At 38.2% G+C, this 20,671-nt stretch overlaps 1 protein-coding gene across 3 annotated transcripts in view; it reads right to left on the bottom strand.

Moving 5' to 3' along the window:
* The window catches only part of FGD6 (FYVE, RhoGEF and PH domain containing 6), a 127,968-nt gene that overhangs the window by 42,027 nt on the left and 65,270 nt on the right, over window positions 1–20,671 (bottom strand). For all 3 annotated transcript variants that reach the window (XM_066357359.1, XM_066357365.1, XM_066357368.1), the window contains 3 exons: window positions 9,199–9,350; window positions 6,191–6,347; window positions 3,494–3,581 (listed from right to left, as the gene is read on the bottom strand). In XM_066357359.1, the coding sequence (XP_066213456.1) occupies window positions 3,494–3,581; window positions 6,191–6,347; window positions 9,199–9,350 (397 nt within the window). The remainder of the gene's footprint in view (window positions 1–3,493; window positions 3,582–6,190; window positions 6,348–9,198; window positions 9,351–20,671) is intronic.

Here is a 20,671-nt window from a genome sequence, read left to right as displayed (position 1 = left end):
CAATGTTGTCCTTTAGGCAAAAGATACTTTGGTTAAAGGGATGTTTTAAACCTAGCTTAAAACCAACCCAATATTATTTCCTGAACAGCTTTGAAGGTTTCTAAAACTGACCCAGATATATTGGGGTACACTAAATTATTAGTAAAAGATTCATTTCTTGACCTCAAAAAGTTTATAATTAAATTAAATCAATATTTAAATCGTACAAGTATCACCAAATTCATAAGACATCAAATAAATATTTACTAAGTCACACTGCTCCGACATGGAGGGTCAGACAGGACTGGAGTAATCAGAGATGGCTTCAAAAGGAATGGAGAACCTCAGGTCAGGCTGGGCAGTAGAGAAGAATTCGAATCAATGGAAGAAATGGCATAGGACTAAGAATATGGAGACTAGTTATTTATTTACAAAGACTATGTTCATTCTTTAACTTTATTTTTTTTTTTTTTTTTTTTTTAAATAGTCATGTTCTTTTTTTTTTTAATTATTTTTATTTATTCATTTGAGAGAGAGAGAGAGAGAGAGAGAGAGAGAAGGGGGGAGGAGCAGGAAGCTTCAACTCCCATATGTGCCTTGACCGGCAAGCCCAGGGTTTTGAACCGACAACCTCAGCATTCCAGGTCAACGCTTTATCCACTGCGCCACCACAGGTCAGGCCATTCTTTAACTTTAGTCCTGACTTCTTGACTACTTATCACCTTTACCCTTCAATGGATCCACAACTACTGAGGATTTACTATATGTAACGTATTGTGCATCACTGAAATAATGAAGATTTTTCCAATTTAAGAAAGAAGATAACAGCTTTAACATTAAAAAAAGAGACAGTCTGCCCTGGCTGGTTGGCTCAGCGGTAGAGCGTCGGCCTAGCGTGCGGAGGACCAGGGTTCGATTCCCGGCCAGGGCACACAGGAGAAGCGCCCATTTGCTTCTCCACCCCTCTGCCGTGCCTTCCTCTCTGTCTCTCTCTTCCCCTCCCGCAGCCAAGGCTCCATTGGAGCAAAGATGGCCCGGCGCTGGGGGTGGCTCTATGGCCTCTGCCTCAGGCGCTAGAGTGTCTCTGGTCGCAACATGGCGACGCCCAGGATGGGCAGAGCATCGCCCCATGGTGGGCGTGCCGGGTGGATCCCGGTCGGGCGCATGCGGGAGTCTGTCTGACTGTCTCTCCCTGTTTCCAGCTTCAGAAAAAAAAAAAAAAAAAAAAAGAGACAGTTCAAAACTAAAAATAACCCCAAGCTCCCATTATATTGGTTATAAAATAACATCTGTTCTCTTAAAGAGAATTTTAAAACTTGCTTTTGCTATTTCACCATTAATCCATTAAAATCAAACTCAGCATGAAACCTAAATTAAATAAATGTGTAACTTTTTACTTAGATCAGTCATTGTGTGGGAAAAAAAATTTTTACATAAAAACTTCATAACCTTGCCCTGTCCTTGCAAATCACAGCTTTTAAAACCACAGTTGCCTTTTGCCACTATAAACAGTACCTCATTTAACAGCTGTAGGAATAGGCTGAGCTATTCAATAGCTCATTTATGATACAGCACTGAATTTATCTAGCAAAAACACAACACATGCATGGGTACTTCCTTTTGTCCTGTGTATTCTAAATCTTGTCCAAAAGCAGAGGAAAGAAAAGTACAGATGGACAGGATATCCTCAAATTATTTGGTTTGCCTTATGTCATCCCAGAGAAAAGTCTAGAGCCAGATTCACAGCTAGAAATTCAAATTAAGTAGAAATACTTAGGGCAGCAAGTCCTGAGAGGCAGGCCTTCCTTATCAGCAGTTTGTTTTTCACTAGGCAAGCATGGAAGGCAGAAAGCTTTTGCTTGAAGGGAAATTAGGAAATCCCTGCTTTCCAGGAGTCACCTACTTCATTCACTATAGCTCTTGGTTTAAGAGAGAGATTGGGTTAAGGATAAAAACATGCACACCATTTCTTAAGAACACTAATAGAAACCAAGAACCTTAAAATCTATCTACATAAAATTACAAGAGATAAAACCATAAAGAAAATTACAACAATACACAATGCAAACAACAGTTCAAATGCTATAGAAATGTTTACCTAGCCCTGGCCGGTTGGCTCAGTGATAGAGCATCAACCTGGCGTGCAGGAGTCCCGGGTTTGATTCCTGGCCAGGGCACACAGGAGAAGCACCCATCTGCTTCTCCACCCCTCCCCCTCTTCTTTCTCTCTGTCTCTCTCTTCCCCTCCCGCAGCCAAGGCTCCACTGGAGCAAAGTTGGCCCAGGCACTGGGGATGGCTCTGTGGCCTCTGCCTCAGGCGCTAGAATGGCTCTGGTTGCAACAGAGCAGCGCCCCAGATGGGCAGAGCATCGCCCCCTGGTGGGCATGCCGGGTGGATCCCGGTCGGGCGCATGCGGGAGTCTGTCTGACTGCCTCCCCGTTTCCAGCTTCAGAAAAATACAAAAAAAAAAAAGAGAAAAGTTTACCTGAAACCTATATATTCTTATTTATCAATGTCACCCATTAAATTTAATTTCTAAATGAAAAAAAGGGAAAATAATTACAACAGATTGAATTTAAACTTGTGATGGCATGTCAGTGTTCTTGTCCATTTTGACCCAATTCTTAAGGCACATTATATATGTATACTAAGTCATTGCACATCCAATATATTTCAGAAAATACTCCAGAGGACGTAGTAGTATATATTGGATACTATACTTGGTACTGAGACTACACTAGCATTTTTGTAACACCAAACCACTTCATCTCTAAAAGCCCGTTTATTTGCTTTTTTAAGTCTATGTAAATAATATATTGTGATAGATGCATGGTTATAGTGAAGATTTAAAGAGTCAATAAATACAAAGTCCTGAGCACAATGTGTGCTTTCACTCAAGTCATAGCTTTTTAAAAAGGTCTCTTCTTTTTTTCCCTTGTACTACTAGAGTGGAAACTAAATACACAGCCTTGTAACCTTGAAGCTCACAGTGAAGTAGAAGATACAGACAACGATGACCAGATACAGAATGATGATGATGATAACGAAGATGATGATGGCAGTAAGGCTACTGCTGGTACTAAGTACTAATAGCAGCTAGTGCTTATTTAGAATACACTATGACCAAAGCACTAGCTGAGCACAGAGCTCATTAAGCATCCTTATTACAATCCTCTGAAGTGCCTAAAGCCATGATGGTTAATAGGTTATGCACATGATAGTTATGTGCATTTTTGAGTGTCTGGGAAAGTACCTTCCTGGGGTTAATAATGTTAATCAGGTAAAATGATGAAGGGTTGTGGCATTGGGATGGTAAAAGAATTTCTGAGCAAAAGTTACTGAAATGCTTAAATGCGCAAAACAGACAGTGTGCATGGGATGACCCAAGAACTAAAAGAAATTAGGTTCAGGCAGTGTACCTGCAAGGTTCTAAGCAATCTATAAATCCATATATTAGATAAAGGGGTTACTGGAGTGATAGAAAAAGAGAGGTCAACTGCCAGGGATACCCACCTGTTAGCAGCAGCCTGTACTGGGGGATCCTCTGAACTGGCTTGAGTAGGTAGTGCTTGAGGGCCAGGTTAGCACAGCGTGGGCTCATCTGAAAGGAAAAGGCACCCAATGTAAACAGCCATTTTTCTAAGCAGGGGATCCAGATTCAGGTGCCAAGGAAGCCAAATTTTAATTAGCTAGCAGTTCTGGAAGGGCATTCACAGAGAAATGCCCTTTAAGGGATAGCTGCAATGTTGAGTGAAACCACAGCCAAATTCACCATGTAGGCCACCCTCCCCCACAGGTAAGTCTGTCTCTCTCCAATCACAGACTCACAGGGTAAACTTGCTCACAGCCCTCTCACAGAGGCTGGTGGCTCTGTCTGCTTTCCAGGCCAATGAGAGTCCATCCTACTCAGCAGCTGCCATTCAGAAGAGGATTTGCTAATGTACTCATAAACACAAACCCCTTGACCAATAAGGTGGCAGAAACGAAACTACTGGGAATTGGATTCAAATAATAGAGCCAATCAATATACTCATAATAACAATAGGTGGTACTGAAGAGAATTACAGAAATTAAATATAACCTGAAAAGCAGCCTTGCTAAGCATCCTTTCTCTAATAAGCCTGGAGAATGAAAAACTTTCTCAAATGATTGGCTATAAGAGATAGCCCCCAAATCATAGTGGATAGAAACATTTGATCCAGAACCATTTTGACTTGACCATGAGACATTTGATTCTGCCTTTTAATCTCTTTTCCTTACAACAGACACTTCTGCCCATTCCTAGTCTCCACTCTCATTCTCCAACACACGTATTTACTATGAGGTAGCATCAAAATGGCCAAGTGAAAATGTCCCTCCTCCAAAGATGTCCTGCATTGCTTACACAGCTGACGTGGGTGTGGGAAGAGTTTTTACAGATTTGTTCAGACTGTTTTATCTTTTTCTAAATATGTACCTCCAGGGTCTAGTACACAACACAATTATGAAATCACAATGATAATGCATGTTAAGAAAGCATCTATCATGCAAGCATCATTAACCAAGAAAACTAACTTTCGCTTGTCTTTTTCTTCTACCAAGACAAGAGAACAACTAACTCACTAGGCCTTATAAAAATGGGGGTCAATTATCAACTCCACAACTGCACATCACACATTATTTCTTAATAGCATGAAGATGTCAGCAGAGAAGTGAAAAAGGGGGAAAAAAGACTACAAATAATTATAAAGTTTGTCTTTTTTTCATAAAATACATGTGATTAATTTAAAATAAATTTATCTCTACACAGCCTTGTTCTTTTTAAAAATTGTATTGCCTTACAATGCTATTTGAAACCTGTGAAGTAAATTAGAAGTGAGAAGGAAAAGGGGATGGTTGGTTTTTGTTTGCATTGCTTTTTGGTAAACTGTTTTTTGGTAACTATTTTAACACATGATCTGGTTATTCTTTTGCCTAGAAATTAGAAATCAGCAGTATCTTTTTTTTTAATGTTTTTTTTAAATGATTTTATTTATTGATTTTATAGGGGGCGCAGGAAGAAGTATCAACTCACGAATGCTTCATTTTAGTTATTTATTACTTGCTTCTTGAATGTGCCTTGACCAGGCAAGCCCAGGGTTTCAAACTGGCAACCTCAGTGTTCCAGGTTGATGCTCTATCCCACTGCGCCACCACAGGCCAGGCTGCAATATCTTAATATATTTAAAATTTTTCTAGTTTTGTGTGACTAGAAATCACTAAAATTTTTAGTTTCAAAACAGAGAAACAATTACTAAAATATATAGTATTTATCCAAAATTAAAATTTTAGTTAAAAATTAATTTTTTAAAAAGATGCACTAAATAATTTTATCACAAATCAAATCAGGTTTGTGATCTCACAGATTTGAGTCAAAACACAAAACTTTAGCAATAAACATGTTATTCACTTTTCTTAACATTGATACTAAAACTGTGTTATTTATCTAAAGGGAAATAAATTATATTTCCCACCCAAGACTGTAGATTACGTTTTAAAAGAATAAAGAAAAAATTTGAGTTAAAAATAAATGTTCACCAGACCTGTGGTGGCACAGCGAACAGAGCATCAACCTGGAATGCTGAGGTCGCCAATTCAGAGCCCTGGCTAGCCCAGTCAAGGAACATACAAGAAGCAACTACGAGTTGATGCTTCCTGCTCCTCCTCTCCAACTTCCTCTCTCTCTCTCTCTCTCTCCTCTCTCTAAAATCAATAAAATCTTTTAAAAAAATAATAAATGTTCCCTAGAGTAGTGAAATTCATAGAGAGGAACACAGAATGGTGGATGCCAGGGGTTGGAGGAAGCAGAGAATGAAAAGTTGGCTGTTTAATGGGTATAGCAAACAGTACTGGAGGTCGGTTGCATAACAAAGTAAATGTATTTAACACTACTGTATGTGCACTTAAAAATGGTTAAGATGGTTGTTTTTATTTTATGTGTATTTTACTACAAATATAAAAAGAGACTCATTAAAATACTCCAACTGCAGTAATAGATTTCCAAAATTAAATCTTCTAGATACTGTCTGAGTTGTCACTATTTAATTTGTTCAATTCCCTCTTTGATTTTGAAGGGATTATATTTTAATATCTTTTTGTTTGCAGGATTTATTTTCAATGACTGCAAATTATTAAAACTCTGAAAGCAAGCAAACAAACAAAAGCTCAACATTGGATGGTAGCAACAAATACCTCAAATTCTCTAACAACAGCAGCGAAACCTGGGTTTTTCTTGCATTGCTCATCCAGCAAAGCTATATTCTTATCAAATTCTTTGATGTATGTAGAATACATTTTTAGATATGGCCCCTTCTTTACAAAGATATCAGCAATTCTTTGTTGTTCTGTCCTAAAGATAGAGAAGAAATACATAAAAATATAAAAAGTCATCAATGTATCCAAAACATATCCAATGAGCAGAGTCTCATTTTCATGCCATCAACTTATCTTTTTCTCTTCTTGTGAGACATATCCCAAATGCCTACTCTTCACCATTGACATTGTCATCATCACATTTTGCCTGGTCAAGATGTCTCCTCGCTTCTACCACCTCATTCTTCTGTGTAGCCAGATTCTAAAAACATCTATTGTACCATGTGACCTCCAATGGCCTCCTTGGCACTTAGCGGAAAAACAAACACCTTATCTGGGCTTACAAAGCCCCACAGGTGCTGCTGTTCCTACTTTTCTGACCCATCTCCCCTTTCTCATTAGTCTCCAATCGTACTGGCCTTCTTCATATTCTTTTGTCATACAGAATCCATAACTACTTTCAAAACTAATGGCTCCACATGCCTAGAAGTAGAGAACCCAGGCTGGCCCCTCCTTTTTGTTCCGACATCAGTTTCAGTGCTCAGTGTTCTTTATTTTAGATTTTATTTATTTTTCAGAGAAAAAGGAGAGAGAGAGAGGAGGGGGAGAGCAGGAAGCATCAACTCCCATATGTGTCAAGACCAGGCAAGCCCAGCCAGGGTTTTGAACTGGCAACCTCAGTGTTCCAGGTCAACGCTTTATCCACTGCAAAACCACAGGTCAGGCAATGCTCAGCATTCTTAAACAACCTTCCTTAGCCACTCAATTCACAAACACCTGATCCTACTTTATGTATATGTATATGAGGATCAGAAACTGCTTCTAATATATATACGTATATATGTATGTTATATATAAGCATATGCTATATATATTGAATAGTATGTTATATATACACATGTGTTATATAGACTTATATAACACACACACACACACACACACACACACACACACACATTTTGTATATTTGTCTGATGCTTCCCCTTCTAAAATGTCTGCTCCATGAGAGAAAGAGAGTTGTATGTTTTGTTTGCTGGGATAGGCCTAGCATGCTTAGAGTGCTGTCACACAGTAAGTATTTAAAACTTGTTGAATGCAGAGACAAAAGATTTCATCAGCTGTTATTAAAGCCAACGTAAATGTTATTTCAGAAAGCCTACTAAAACCAAAAAATGTTTTGATTCAAAGACCCCTAAAAGAAATATATTTTCATAAGTAGAAAATATCTTACCCAAGGATTATAAAAATTTTGTTGGTAATAAATACAGCTTTTGCCCTACTGTTGTTCTAGTTGTCTCTAACATAGTCTGTCTCATAGGAATGCTTAATATTTTAACACAGAACATCTATAGATCTAAACTTGAAAAAACTTTAGTAAAAGCAAAAAATATATTTAAGCCTCCACTTGCTTGCATAAATGTGCACATCTAAAGTCATTTCAGATTATTTTTAAGATTTTTATAAGAATGAAGTATGCCTGACCAGGCAGTGGTGCAGTGGATAGGGCATCAGACTGGAATGCACAGGACCCAGGTTCAAAAGCCCAAGGTCGCCAGCTTGAGCACAGGCTCATCCAGCTTGAGTGCAGGCTCACCAGCTTGAGCACGGGGTCACTCGCTCTGCTGTATCCTCCCCCCCTCCATCAAGGCACATATGAGAAAATAGTCAATGAATAACTAAGGAGCTGCAACGAAGAATTGATGCTTCTCATCTCTCTCCCCTCCTGTTTGTCTGTCTCTATCTGTCCCTCTCTTTGTCTCTCTCTCTCTTTCTCTCTGTGAGAAAAAAAAGGAATAAAGTATGTACAGGAGCTCTTTATAAATATTTTATTTCTACCATGACTTTAAAAAACTACCTTTTAGTCATTTCTCAGTCCTTAACTCTGTGTTATTTTATACTTAAACTGCAGCTAAGTATTAATTGCTTATCTACCATATTTTCCTGACACGCAGAGGTCTGATATTTCCAAAAGGCAGTAGTATTTTTCTGGATTATACATAAAGAGAGCTTAGAGGGAAATTGTAATCATGAAAATATGTGATACTGTTTTGTTATTCAAATCATTTTGAGTTCCCTAAGTACTTCAACAATAAATTCAATCCCCTAGACCAGGGGTCTCAAACTCACGGCCCGCCGAACAATTTTGTGCGGCCCGCAGACTAATCCACGAAGTTCAAAATATTTTGGATAAAATTAAGTAAGCCTAGGGGCCTACTTGTATTTTTCATTTCTCTAGCATCCTAGCTAGATATTAGCTTAGTTAACAGCAGTTGTGATGCAAACTACAGTTTCTGGTCGTTTTGTGACACTGAGTAAACTGCCTGTACGATTGTGCTTGTTGTACTGATTTTTTTTTGTTTTCAACTGCAGTGAGAAAAGTGTTGCGTAACAGTTGCCTTTTGTAGACCTAGTGCGGCCGCCAAACGGCTGTGATCTTGCTCTGTGGCCCACATGCTGAGTTGAGTTTGAGACCCCTGCCCTAGACCAAACTTTCTACAAGCTGTCACCAAAGTTCCTACTTACTTTCTACACCCAATGGAAGCTGTTAACTTTTTGGTATCCTTTACCTGTTCTGAACTCTACAATATCTACAGTGATGTCAGACACATGTAAATTTTTTAAACCAACCAAATATATCATCAAATTATATCAGTGAATGGCCTTTTTTCCAAAACGCAAAGGGCGTTTGAGTTGAAACTCCAGAAAAGATAGATAAAACATTAAAACTTTTTTGCAATGTCAGAGTATCAGCTAAACTCTCTCAATTTCAAACACCTTGATTATCAAAGTTCACATATAAAAGTTAAATTAGCTGATTATGGGCCCTTCTTGCCTATGGAGCCATCTAAAACTGGGAACCCTGGGAAAGCTGGTCAGTCCATTTTTACCAGTTCAACATTCTTTCCTCCAGCTCCTTCAGGAGATCCCGGTTGAGCTCATACAGCTGAGGCAAATAGTACAAGATCTGATTTAGGATCCGGTCCTCAATCACTGGTTTCCCAAGGTGTCTGGAAGCATGGGCTACAGCATCCCGAAAGTCCTATTACAGTCAGGGGAGGAAAAACAATATACATACACATATAACTTGGTAAAATCTTTTTTCCCTGGTCACTGTATAACCTAAAACAACGTAAACTACAAGTGGAAAGTACCTATTTCCTTCTATTCCACTTATAGATAGAAAATTAAACAAACAAACAAAAACACAAAGTGGCTGGGGTAGATATTTGGTTTTAAAGCAATCTGTGTGAAGAAGAAAAAAAAAGAAGACGACTATGTGTGTTGCTCTTAAATCTTTTGGTTTGATTTCCAAACTTAGCAATTTATACTAAGGGCATGTCTAGAAATTGTACTGCAACTCTAATCGAAAATTATTATAATACTGCAATATGAACACAATCTATTTATTTTCAAAGTCCCCAGGAAATCTTAACTAGTTTTATTCTGGAAGAGTCCCTGTGACTTCTCTCAGTAACCATTTCCCCAAGACCAGAGCATTCCAGGTGAGGCACATGGAGGAGGCCACATTCTTGATAATCAGAAGATACTGGATCTAAGCCCTTTCTCCTGTTTCCTGTGTTTCCTGGAGCTTGCCTCATTTTCCTCAACTTCTTCATTATTAAGAATAAAGTCAAATAACAATGCATTTCATCTGTACCAAAGTGACTTGAACAAAATTATTTTCTTTCAGAGAAGTTTCACTTATTGAGCATTTTTCACTTATTGGTTAAAAGAAAGTTAAACTGTCCAGAATAGTATATATATAAGAGGAAATTCAAGTATGGTTGAGGCAGAAAAGTAAAGTTTCTGAAGAAAGTCAGTGACAGTCTCTTAATAATGAATAAAATGTTATGTTATTTCTAGGTTGCTTGTGTTTTTGTTTTTCAGGGAGGGAAGGACAATATGTCCAGCTAAAAAATGCTTTGTCTTCATGTTCTTTTCAGCTACGATGTCCACATGACCCATCTAATTCTAGCTACTGAGATATAAATGAAAATTTCTGAGAGGGGCCTCAGGAAAATCTTTTTATGAAAATATTTTTCTAACCTTATAAATTATGTCAAATTTAGGATTACTGATACGTTGAGTTGAAGAGTAGTTCATCTAGGTAGAAACTGTATATTATCTAACAGATACTCTTTAGAATTTAAAGTCTGACTTGGTTGTCACCATTGTTTAGTTTCAGTAATTTACATCCAAATTAAGGTTGTTTTTCTTCTTTGAAAGACTTTTTTTTTTTTTTTTGGTCACAAATTACTAGACAATACTAAGCCTTTTCTGGTGTTGCTCATTAATGTACTATATTTATTTATCTTTTTACCTTTTGACCCCTTTCACCCATTTCTCCCTATTATCTGTTAAATGGGTTGTTAGGCTTTAGTAAGATATTGAACAACTAAAGTTTTCTACCTTTATTTGGTACAAAGAATCAACAAAACATTTTAACTCTGGACCTTAAACTCTCCCCTCTATTCAACCTTCTCATTAATTCACCAAGATTTATACTTTTCACAAATAAAAATTTTCTCTTCACATATTCTTTTTCATCAGTTTTTCCCTAGAAGACTATTTCTACACTGTTTTAAGACAGGTCCACACCACCCTACCCTATCATTCCAAGGACCTGAAAAGGGCAGGGAAGGAGACTGGCATTTGTCTGGAGTTCACTAACCCCAGACGGTAGGCCTCAAGATAAAAGTAAGACAATAGTGGTGTCTGTCCCACAATCCTGAGGATTCCAAAACAAACACTGTTCCCTCTTAGAAACAATAGGTTTAATTAAAACCTTCAAACAATGGTTGAGTAAAACAGATTCTACTAGGCTTTTACCTTTATTTACAATTAATTTTCCTTTAGAGATTCACTGGACAAATCAACTTTAGAAATTATACTAATTGCCCTGGCCAGGTTGCTCAGTTGGTTGGAGTGTTGCTCTGGAAACAAAAGGGTGGCACACTCATCCTAGTCAGGGAACATGCAGGAGTCAACCAATGAATGCATAAATAATAGAACAACAGAAATCAATGTCAATGTCTCTCTTTTGTTTTCCTCAAAATCAATTTTTAAAAATTAAAAAAAAGGCACTGATTTCTCCCTTGAGCCCTTCAACACTTGCCCCCAACATACCAATATATTCACCATAAGTCAGTCTTTCTTTTTCTTTCTCTCTCTCTTTCAAGATTTTATTTATTGATTTTACAGAGGGGGGATGGAGCAAGAAGTATCAACTCATAGTTGCTTCATGTTAGTTGTTCTTTGATTAATTCTCATATATGCCTTGACAAGACAAGCACAGGGTTTTGAACTGGCAACCTCAGTGTTCCAGGTCGATGCTTTATCCACTGCGCCACCACAGGACAGTCTAACCAGAGTACGTCCTATGATTCTTGTGAAAGACAGAAACCTCGTATGTAATTTAAAAGTACATGAAATAATTCCTTTTCTAAAATTTCACTATTTTACAAAACCCAAATTCTCTTTTGCTCAAAAATGCTAAAAAAAATCCTTAACTTCTATCTTAGTACCTGGTACTAACCTTTATCTGCCCAATAGTCACTTTTGCTCACAGAAACCATCTACTTACACCAGTAACTAAAGAACTACTTTTATAACTAATTACTGTAATATAGAATAAGAATTTGTAAGTTGTATAAACTCCAATCCTGAAAACCACACAAAACATCTCCAGAAACAAAATGGATATCCGCCAAATTCCACCTCCCAACAGCTTGTCTCTGTCAGAACTCACATTTACTAAGAGAAAATAGGGCAACTTAACACTTTTGCAAGTCATTAGATTTTCCATAGTGCAGAACAATAGAATATATTTATATATCACAAATAACTTCCTCAACTGCAAAGGTGTTCAAAGCACGACAATATATATAACTCGACAGTATTTTTTTTAACTAGTTTGCAATTAAAATAATTTAGACACGAGTTCCTTGTTGAACAAAGTAATCAGCACCGGCCTTTTTTTCTGGTGGAATCAATGATGAATAAATGATGACTCTGTCCACTGGCAGAGGGAAGACTTTTAGTTTCCAGTTGGAAGGTATTTCCTCAGTCATGACAGTGACAGTAGACATTAGCTATTAAGTAGATGGAGTCCTATTTGACACAGCTTTTCCTAGACTCTGCATTCCACACTTCTCCCACCACTGCCAAAAAGGAAACTTGTTTATTTAAGACACATTCAGCAGAGACCAGCCAAATCCACACTGGGCTGACCAGTGAGATGGCCTCTAACTGGAGGCCCCTGCACATTACCAGGCAAAATTTTCCTTTTTCCAGTACTAGGGGATAGAGTAGGCAGCTCTGAATAAACTAATGGACCATACCTCTTTTTAAAATTGTAACATGTCAGAATAAAACAGAAATTTAACAATTAAAAGAGCAAAAGAAGAACATTTAATAAAAACTATAGGGATTTAGAGAATTTATATCTAGCTGTTTATTAGAAATTACCCCTAAGACTCAGAAAGTTACATAGTCTAAGCGAGCTCTACTAGAGCAATTGGTGGCCTTCGTGGTGCCTTTTTTGTTTGTTTTTTAAGATTTTATTTATTGCCTGCCAGGCAGTGGTGCAGTGGACAGAGCGTCAGCCTGGGATGCTGAGGACCCAAGCTGGCTTGAGCATGGGCTAACCAGCTTGAGCACGGGGTTACCAGCCTGAGTGCGGGGTCACCAGCTTGAATATGGGATTACAGACATAACCTATGGTCACTGGCTTGAAGCTCAAGGTTGAAGGCTTGAGCAAGGGGTCACTGGCTTGGCTGGAGTCCCCCCCACTTCCCCGGTCAAGACACATATGAGCAGAGATGGATTAAGGTGGGTTGAGGCTGTGGGCACAGTAGAAAATTTTAGGCCTCTTAAAAAAAGATACAAGGAAAATAAAAATACATGTTAACCATATTTGTAAATAAATAAAAAATATTATGTACTATTAATGTTAAAATTGCACATATGAAACCAAATGTGTCATTAGAAAAAAGTGTAAAGTTGGGGTGTGCGGGCCCTTCAGAAGTTGGGGCCCAGGGTGCGTGCCCGATGCGCCCGCCATTAAATCCACCTCTGCATATGAAAAAGCAATCAGTGAACAACTAAGGTGCTGCAACTATGAGTTGATGCTTCTCATCTCTCTCCCTTCCTGTCTTTCTCTTTCCCTTTCTTGGTTAAAAAAAAAAAAAAAAAAAAAAAAAAAAAAAATCTTGATTTTACATTGAATGGGGTGGGAGGAGCAAGAAGTATAGTTGCTTCACTTCAGTTGTTTATTGATTACTTCTTTTTTTTTTTTTTTGCATTTTTCTGAAGCTGGAAACGGGGAGAGACAGTCAGACAGACTCCCGCATGCGCCCGACCGGGATCCAACCGGCACGCCCACCATGGGGCGACGCTCTGCCCACCAGGGGGCGATGCTCTGCCCATCCTGGGGGTCGCCATGTTGCGACCAGAGCCACTCTAGCGCCTGAGGCAGAGGCCAAGGAGCCATCCCCAGCGCCCGGGCCATCTTTGCTCCAATGGAGCCTTGGCTGCGGGAGGGGAAGAGAGAGACAGAGAGGAAGGCGCGGCGGAGGGGTGGAGAAGCAAATGGGCGCTTCTCCTGTGTGCCCTGGCGGGGAATCGAACCCGGGTCCTCCGCACACTAGGCCGACGCTCTACCGCTGAGCCAACCGGCCAGGGCCTATTGATTACTTCTTGTATGTGCCTTGACTGGACAAGCCCAGGGTTTTGAACTGATGGACCTCAGCATTCAGGTTGATGCTTTATCCACTGCGCCACCACAGGCCAGGCCTTCATGGTGCCTTTCTGAAAATGGAAACGGGCATAGCACCCCTAACTCGTGGCTTTTATAACTACACATGGCAGCCCTGGTCCTCAACTCATTCCCTCACCCCTCGGGCCACCAAGCCCTGAAAGTGACATGCTATGGTCCCAGTGCCAGATGTTCACACAGGAAGGACACAGCAGAATTTTTAACTTCCTAGCTCTTCATGAACCTCAAACATGTCTAAACTGGTGCCACTGAAAAAAGGAAACATCTTTTTTTCTCTTTTTTTTTAATAAAAAGGATGATTACAGCATATGTCTGGTTATTTTTCTAAATGCTAATATCCAGGATGATTTGGGAAAGTGTGATGACACTTAAGAGACAAAAGTAAAGCTAGTTTGGGGCAGAAGAATCTAAATTCACCAACTCCTCATTGATTAAATCAGTGAGGATGCAAGACCACAGGACTGGCACTTCAAAAACTGGATCCAGAATTTACCTTTCACACTGAAAAAAGCTGGATAACTAAAATAAAAGGAGTGAGAGGAGTTAGAGTATGAAACTGTTGGGCGACAGAGTTTACTAATGTCAACTATTTAACTTCAGTCTATTCTTCTAACATAAAACCCACTGAACCACCTACACTCTAGTTTCTGGGCACGATAACCAAACGCTCGTTTAACTTGGAATTTTTAGAAATAGAAATGGGCTTCTAAATTATAAAGCATATAATATTTTTCTTAACCATTCCCAGAAAATCTACAAATAAGAACCAGATCAACTTTAAATAACTTAGTTCCTCTGAGGTATGAATACCCTAGTGTTTCCAGCTCTGATCACTTGGGTAAGACTCAAGCAAAAATCAATGCAAATGTAGTCAAGTATGAATATACTAAGGCAATAAAGCACAAAACAGATGGCCTTGTTCCTCAGGTCAGGCTTTACATCTCTAGTGTCAAAGAGAAGTGACTTAATTACCAGCTGTCCTGACCAGGCTTCCTGACCCTAGGGCATTTAGTTAACCACTGCTATGACACAATGAATTACACAGACCAAATGGACATATGGACAGACAGAGAGCTCTGCATGGCTCCCCGCCTTCATGAAGGACATTAAAAATCACTTCATATTAAGCAAAAGCAAAGCAGCTGCTAAGGTCAAAGAGCTTTGATAAATATGCAGAAATGAATGTATAGCTATGAAGTAAAAGCAGCGGGGAGAAAGTACCCACATTAACAATTTGACTTTGTTTTAAAATAAAAGTACTTGTCCAATAAAAGTATTTCTACCTCTCTATATGCTCAGACCTAGTACAAAATTATCAATGCAAAACTGTATAAAACATGACTGAAACCAATCCTTTATCTGAAGTCTCCAACCCCTTTAATAACATTAACAAGTAATTATCATAATATATCCTAAATGACCGATATCTACTTTCATTCTCATCCTTAGAAGGTGAAAAACTAGAATTTCTCTGGTTTCCTGGGCCAACTGAAAGAATTCTGAAAATAAGCTACTATACTGAAAGACATACTAATTAATACCCTTTCCAGCATGGTAAAGATTTCAAGATGCAATTTTTCATCAATTTCTGAAGAATTCGATAAGTACAAAGGCTCAGAGACCACAGTTAAAGTCTCACTTTGCCATTTAGCAGTGGGCTACTTTTGGCAGCTAGCTTACCTTCTTTATTTAGAAAATAAAAATAACATCTATTTGATAGGGTTGTTATGAGGATTAAAATAGATAATTTATATAACATAGCATGTTGAAAAGCCAACAGAGAGAGTGCTCAGTAGAAAGTTATTTATTTAATGAAAGTTAACTTAAATGAACACATAAACATCATTTAAGATCCACAAGTTCCTGGAAGCTTGGAAAGAGCCCTGAAACAGTGGCCTATAAAGCGAAGGAAATACCAACCCAAGGTGGGGACAACAAACTTCTCAGCACCAAGACAAAGGTGCTCACAACGACGAACTTCATCCAGTAAAGGACAGCCCTCACATGAAGGAAGCTGCTCAAAAGTGAAGGTTTGGAAGCCATGTCAGTAGACACCTAAGGCGGACTGTTTACAACTAAAGAATAAATGATAATTAAATGGTTCACAGGACTCAAAAAAACGGGGGGGGGGGGGGTGTATTCAGTAGAACAGGCGATTTTAAAATAGGAAAAACTAGAGGCTTCTGTGAAGAAGTCTTTTATTGCTTTTTATAATGCATTGAAAAAAAAAGATAATATTCTATTTATTACTACACGTCTGATGTCGGAGACACTTTGCCCCACCTCTATGGACTTAGTGAGACCCTCTCACATTGTCCAGGTAATGCATCCCCCAACCTACAGAAGTCGGTGTGACACAGGTGCTTCGTTACTAGGACCACCTAACTATTACTTAACCAGCCCCTTTGTCCAAAAGACAGTAAAGCCTCTTATCATTCCCGTTAAAAATATTTTTAATAGTGCTATTTGAACATTTTTGAAATACATTTATAGAGATGTTTATTATATTAGTCTCCCACCAGAGAGCAAATAAGATATCAAAAACAACACCAAAAAACAATGTATCATTTGTACTTAATTATACATACTAGATGTCTAAGGTGTTTTATCTTTAAAATGGGCATTTATATACAATAGCAACCTCTAGATTGGACAACATCTGCCACAAAAGGGGGAAACAAATATAAGTAATTAAGAGTTTTGCCAAACCAAATATTATTCATCACTTTTCTATCATTCTTTCAAATATTAATTTACTGGGATAACAATAAACAAAATAAATAAAAATCCCTGCCCTCATGAAGCTTACTTTCTAATGTAGATAGAAACCTAGATTCTATTTCATGAACAAAGTCTATTTTCATTGATTTGATTAAAAGCTTACTTGAGAACAGCAAAAGTAAATAGTGGGATTTAAATTTACATACCTAAGTAAGTTCTGAATAAGAGCACAGGGGATCCTCGGGTTACAACAGTCTCGACATACGTTTTTTGAGTTTATGACTCTCACTCCCATAAAAACTAAAAAATTGAGAAGTGAGCGTTTCAGCTTACTTTGTTAGTGTCCTACTTATGAGCTATGTTGGCGAACTAGTTTGGTTGAGCATGGCAGAAGAATATGCAGTAACACGGCATATTTGTGTTTCTATATTCTAGATTGTGATTTTACAACTGTTAGGATAGGTAAGTGACTTAGGCTAGGGTGTGTTTCAACTTACCCCAAAATTTGGGTTACACCACTGTTGTAGGAACAGAACCGTCGTAACCTGAGGACACCCTGTACTTTACATTGAAGGCCCTCTCTCTACTTGGCCTGCAGCTAAAACTAATTATGTTTTACTTATCTTTTAGGATCTTGTTTAATGATCACACCAACCTTAGTTATTATTATTCCCATTTTCCAGAAAAAGAAACCAAAGCTTGACTAATTTATCTAAGAGCACATAGTAGCATAGACAGAATTCTTAACATTAACCAATTAGTCACATTCATTCCTTCAATTTACTGAGGGTCTTCCAGTGAAGAATAGTAGTTGTAGAAATTATATGATTCCCACCCTCATCTAGCATCCATTTTAAGTAGAGGAGACCAAAAAGATACAAGTAAACAAACAAATATATAAATTATATTAACTTCCAAGATTAAAACAAGGGGAATTGAAAAAAAAAGGATGTTCAAAGAAGAGCTCTCTGAGGAGGTCGCATAAACCCCGATTGAAAGGATAAAGAACTAGCTATGATCAAAATGAAGGAAGAACAAACATTCTAGGAAACTGCAATAGCAAAAGCTCTGAGCAGGAATGACCTTTAGCACTAAACTAAAAATTGAAAGGTGGCCAGTATGGCTAGAACATGCTCAATGAATGAAAGAACACCCTCCCTTATAATTTCTCATCTAATTACCAGAGGCCAAATGACACAGCAGCTTATTAGTTGGGCCATAATTGTCCAATGTAGATCATTTTTTTAAATTTAATGTTTATTTTATTGATTTTAGAAAGGAGAAGGGAGAGAGAGACATGAACATCAATCTGTTCCTGTATGTGCCCTGACCAGGTATTGAACCAGCAACCTCTGTTGCTTTCAGATGATGCCCCAACCAACTGAGTTATCTCTTGAGGGCAGCAGATCATTTTTGACAGTGGAAAAGAGTTCTATTAATAATATTATGCCATGACAGTAACCAGAACTGTCAAGAGCAGACAAGGACATATAGTTGTTCTACTTACAGGTCTTGATGAGGAGCTTGGGCTTTACTCATAACACACTGGGAATCACTTAAAGGATTTTAAACAGGGGAGTGACAAGCTCTATTATATATTTTAAGAAAATCACTGCTAAGCCTGACCAGGTGGTGGCAAGGTTGATAGAGTGTTAACCTGGGACACAGAGGACCCGGGTTCAAACCCCCAGGTTGCTAGCTTGAGCGTGGGCTCACTGGGGTTGCCGGCTTGAGCATGGGATCACAGATATGACCCCATGGTCACTGGCTTAAGTCCAAAGGTCACTCGCTGGCTTGAGCCCAAGGTTGCTGGCTTAAGCGAGGGGTCACTGGCATGGCTGGAGACCCCATCCCCATCCCCCCACCCCCACCCCCGGTCAAGGCACATATGAGAAAACAATCAATGAATAATTAAAGTGACGTAATTACAAGTTGATACTTCTCATCTCTCTTCCTTCCTGTCTTTGTCTCTCTCTCTCTCTCTCTCTCTCTCTCTCTCTCATGAACAACAACAAAAAAAAAAAAAAATCACTGTTAAAATTTTATAAGGAAAAAAATCATATAAAGAACAGATTGGAAGGGAGGTAAGAATGGAAATAAGAAGCCCAATTAGGAGCCTGGTATGGTTGGCTGAGTACATGATGAGCTGGTTACAGTAAAGAGAATGTACAATTGGCAGGTTTGTTATGGATTAGCTGAAGCAGTGAGATGGAGAAATGAAGAACAAGTCCTAGTTTTCTGGGTTCTGCAGCTGTATGGGTGGCACTACCATTTTGAAAAGGGAAAGACGAACTTTTAGGACTCTCCCTCCTCTTTATACTTAGGGTATTAACTTAGAGACAATATACACATCTAACCTTTTTCTTTTCTTTTCTTTTTTTTTAATCCAGTTCAAAGTCCAGGAGCTGGTGGTATATACTGCAGAGAATATACCACATAAAACATTAATTGTAAAGTCATACTACTGACTCCGCAGGAACTCCCCCCACCATCCCCACACAAACATCAGGTAGATGAATCAAAGCCCTCAACTGAGTATATTGGCTCTTAAAACCTTAAGTATATTTTAAATTGTTTGCCCTCCACACAAGCCTACTTCTTCCCAATATAATAATTTAAATAATGGGAGTCAGTAGTTTAGATTTAATTTTTTTCTATGAGTTATTCCACCTAGTTTTTTTTACCAATGCTAAACAAAGAAGTATTAGTAAATTACAGTGATACATTAAAATTTTTTAGATATGGCTATCATATGGACCATGCAGATATTGAACATTTCCATCATCTCAGAAAGATCTATACTGCTCACAAAAGTTAGGGGATATTTTATTGCTTCATATTCATTTTGAAATATCCCTTAAAATTTGTGAGCAGTATATTAATGCTATTCTAGTCTGTAATATGGGAAATTATATATAATTGAAACAATAGCTTCTCCCAAGCCACTTGAACAGCTGGTTGATTTCCAAAAAATACCCACTGGACTGACTGCATGTTATTTACATATTTTAAATCAGTTATATTCTACCATGTAACAGAAGTTAATTCATTTAGATGAAATCAGATAGCAGCAGTACTTAGTATTAAATGGTCCCTGTGCTACCTTTGTGGGGTACTTTTAGTAGAGAAGTAAATATTAGTTTTAATACGATGGTGGGCATATTGGAATGAAGCAAGATACTTTTGGCTTTATCTACATTAACCTGGTAACAGGAAGCTCTCCTAAAAATGGCTCATACTTGGTTAATGCCCTGTTGTTAAAACACCCATTAGAGCTGATTTCTGCTGGGTTAACATATGCACATACCAGACAGAATGTTAACACGAGGTTGGTAAATTCTCTAGTGTCACCCTGACATTAAAGGCTTAGGAGGTTTTGAAAATGTATCAGTCAAGATGGGTTATAGATGACTCACTCTATTCAACTTCAGCTGGGAAGAGCCCAAGGCCATTTACAGATCAGATCTGACATTGCATGGGAAATTGGTCTGATTATCCATTTTTATGGGGCTTATCATTTGTTTCAAAAGTATAGAGGTAAGAATAGGACATATATTCTTAAATAACCAAATAATAAACTAGTAAAGCTTTTCATCGCTTTTCTGCCTACTAGAATCAGAACTCTCTTTATTAAAACAAAAATTTAATACAAAAATAAAGGCACTAGAAAAAGTGATAAGTCAACTCTCTGGTAATAAAAATCAGTATTTCCCATCATTGATGCTCTTAAAAGGGAAGACGGTGAAGAAGAGGGTATTGGGAAGGCAATCTGAGAATCTACCACACACCTACATTACTAGGTTCTTTTGTATATCTTATTCTGTTAATTCCTCACAATCGGAGAGTTGGCTATTTTTATCCCC

This window comes from Saccopteryx leptura, chromosome 1 (genome assembly GCF_036850995.1).
Source record: "Saccopteryx leptura isolate mSacLep1 chromosome 1, mSacLep1_pri_phased_curated, whole genome shotgun sequence".
Classification (NCBI taxonomy): domain Eukaryota; kingdom Metazoa; phylum Chordata; class Mammalia; order Chiroptera; family Emballonuridae; genus Saccopteryx; species Saccopteryx leptura.
Note: the sequence above shows the minus strand (reverse complement) of the source record. Positions and strands in the feature narration are given on the sequence as shown.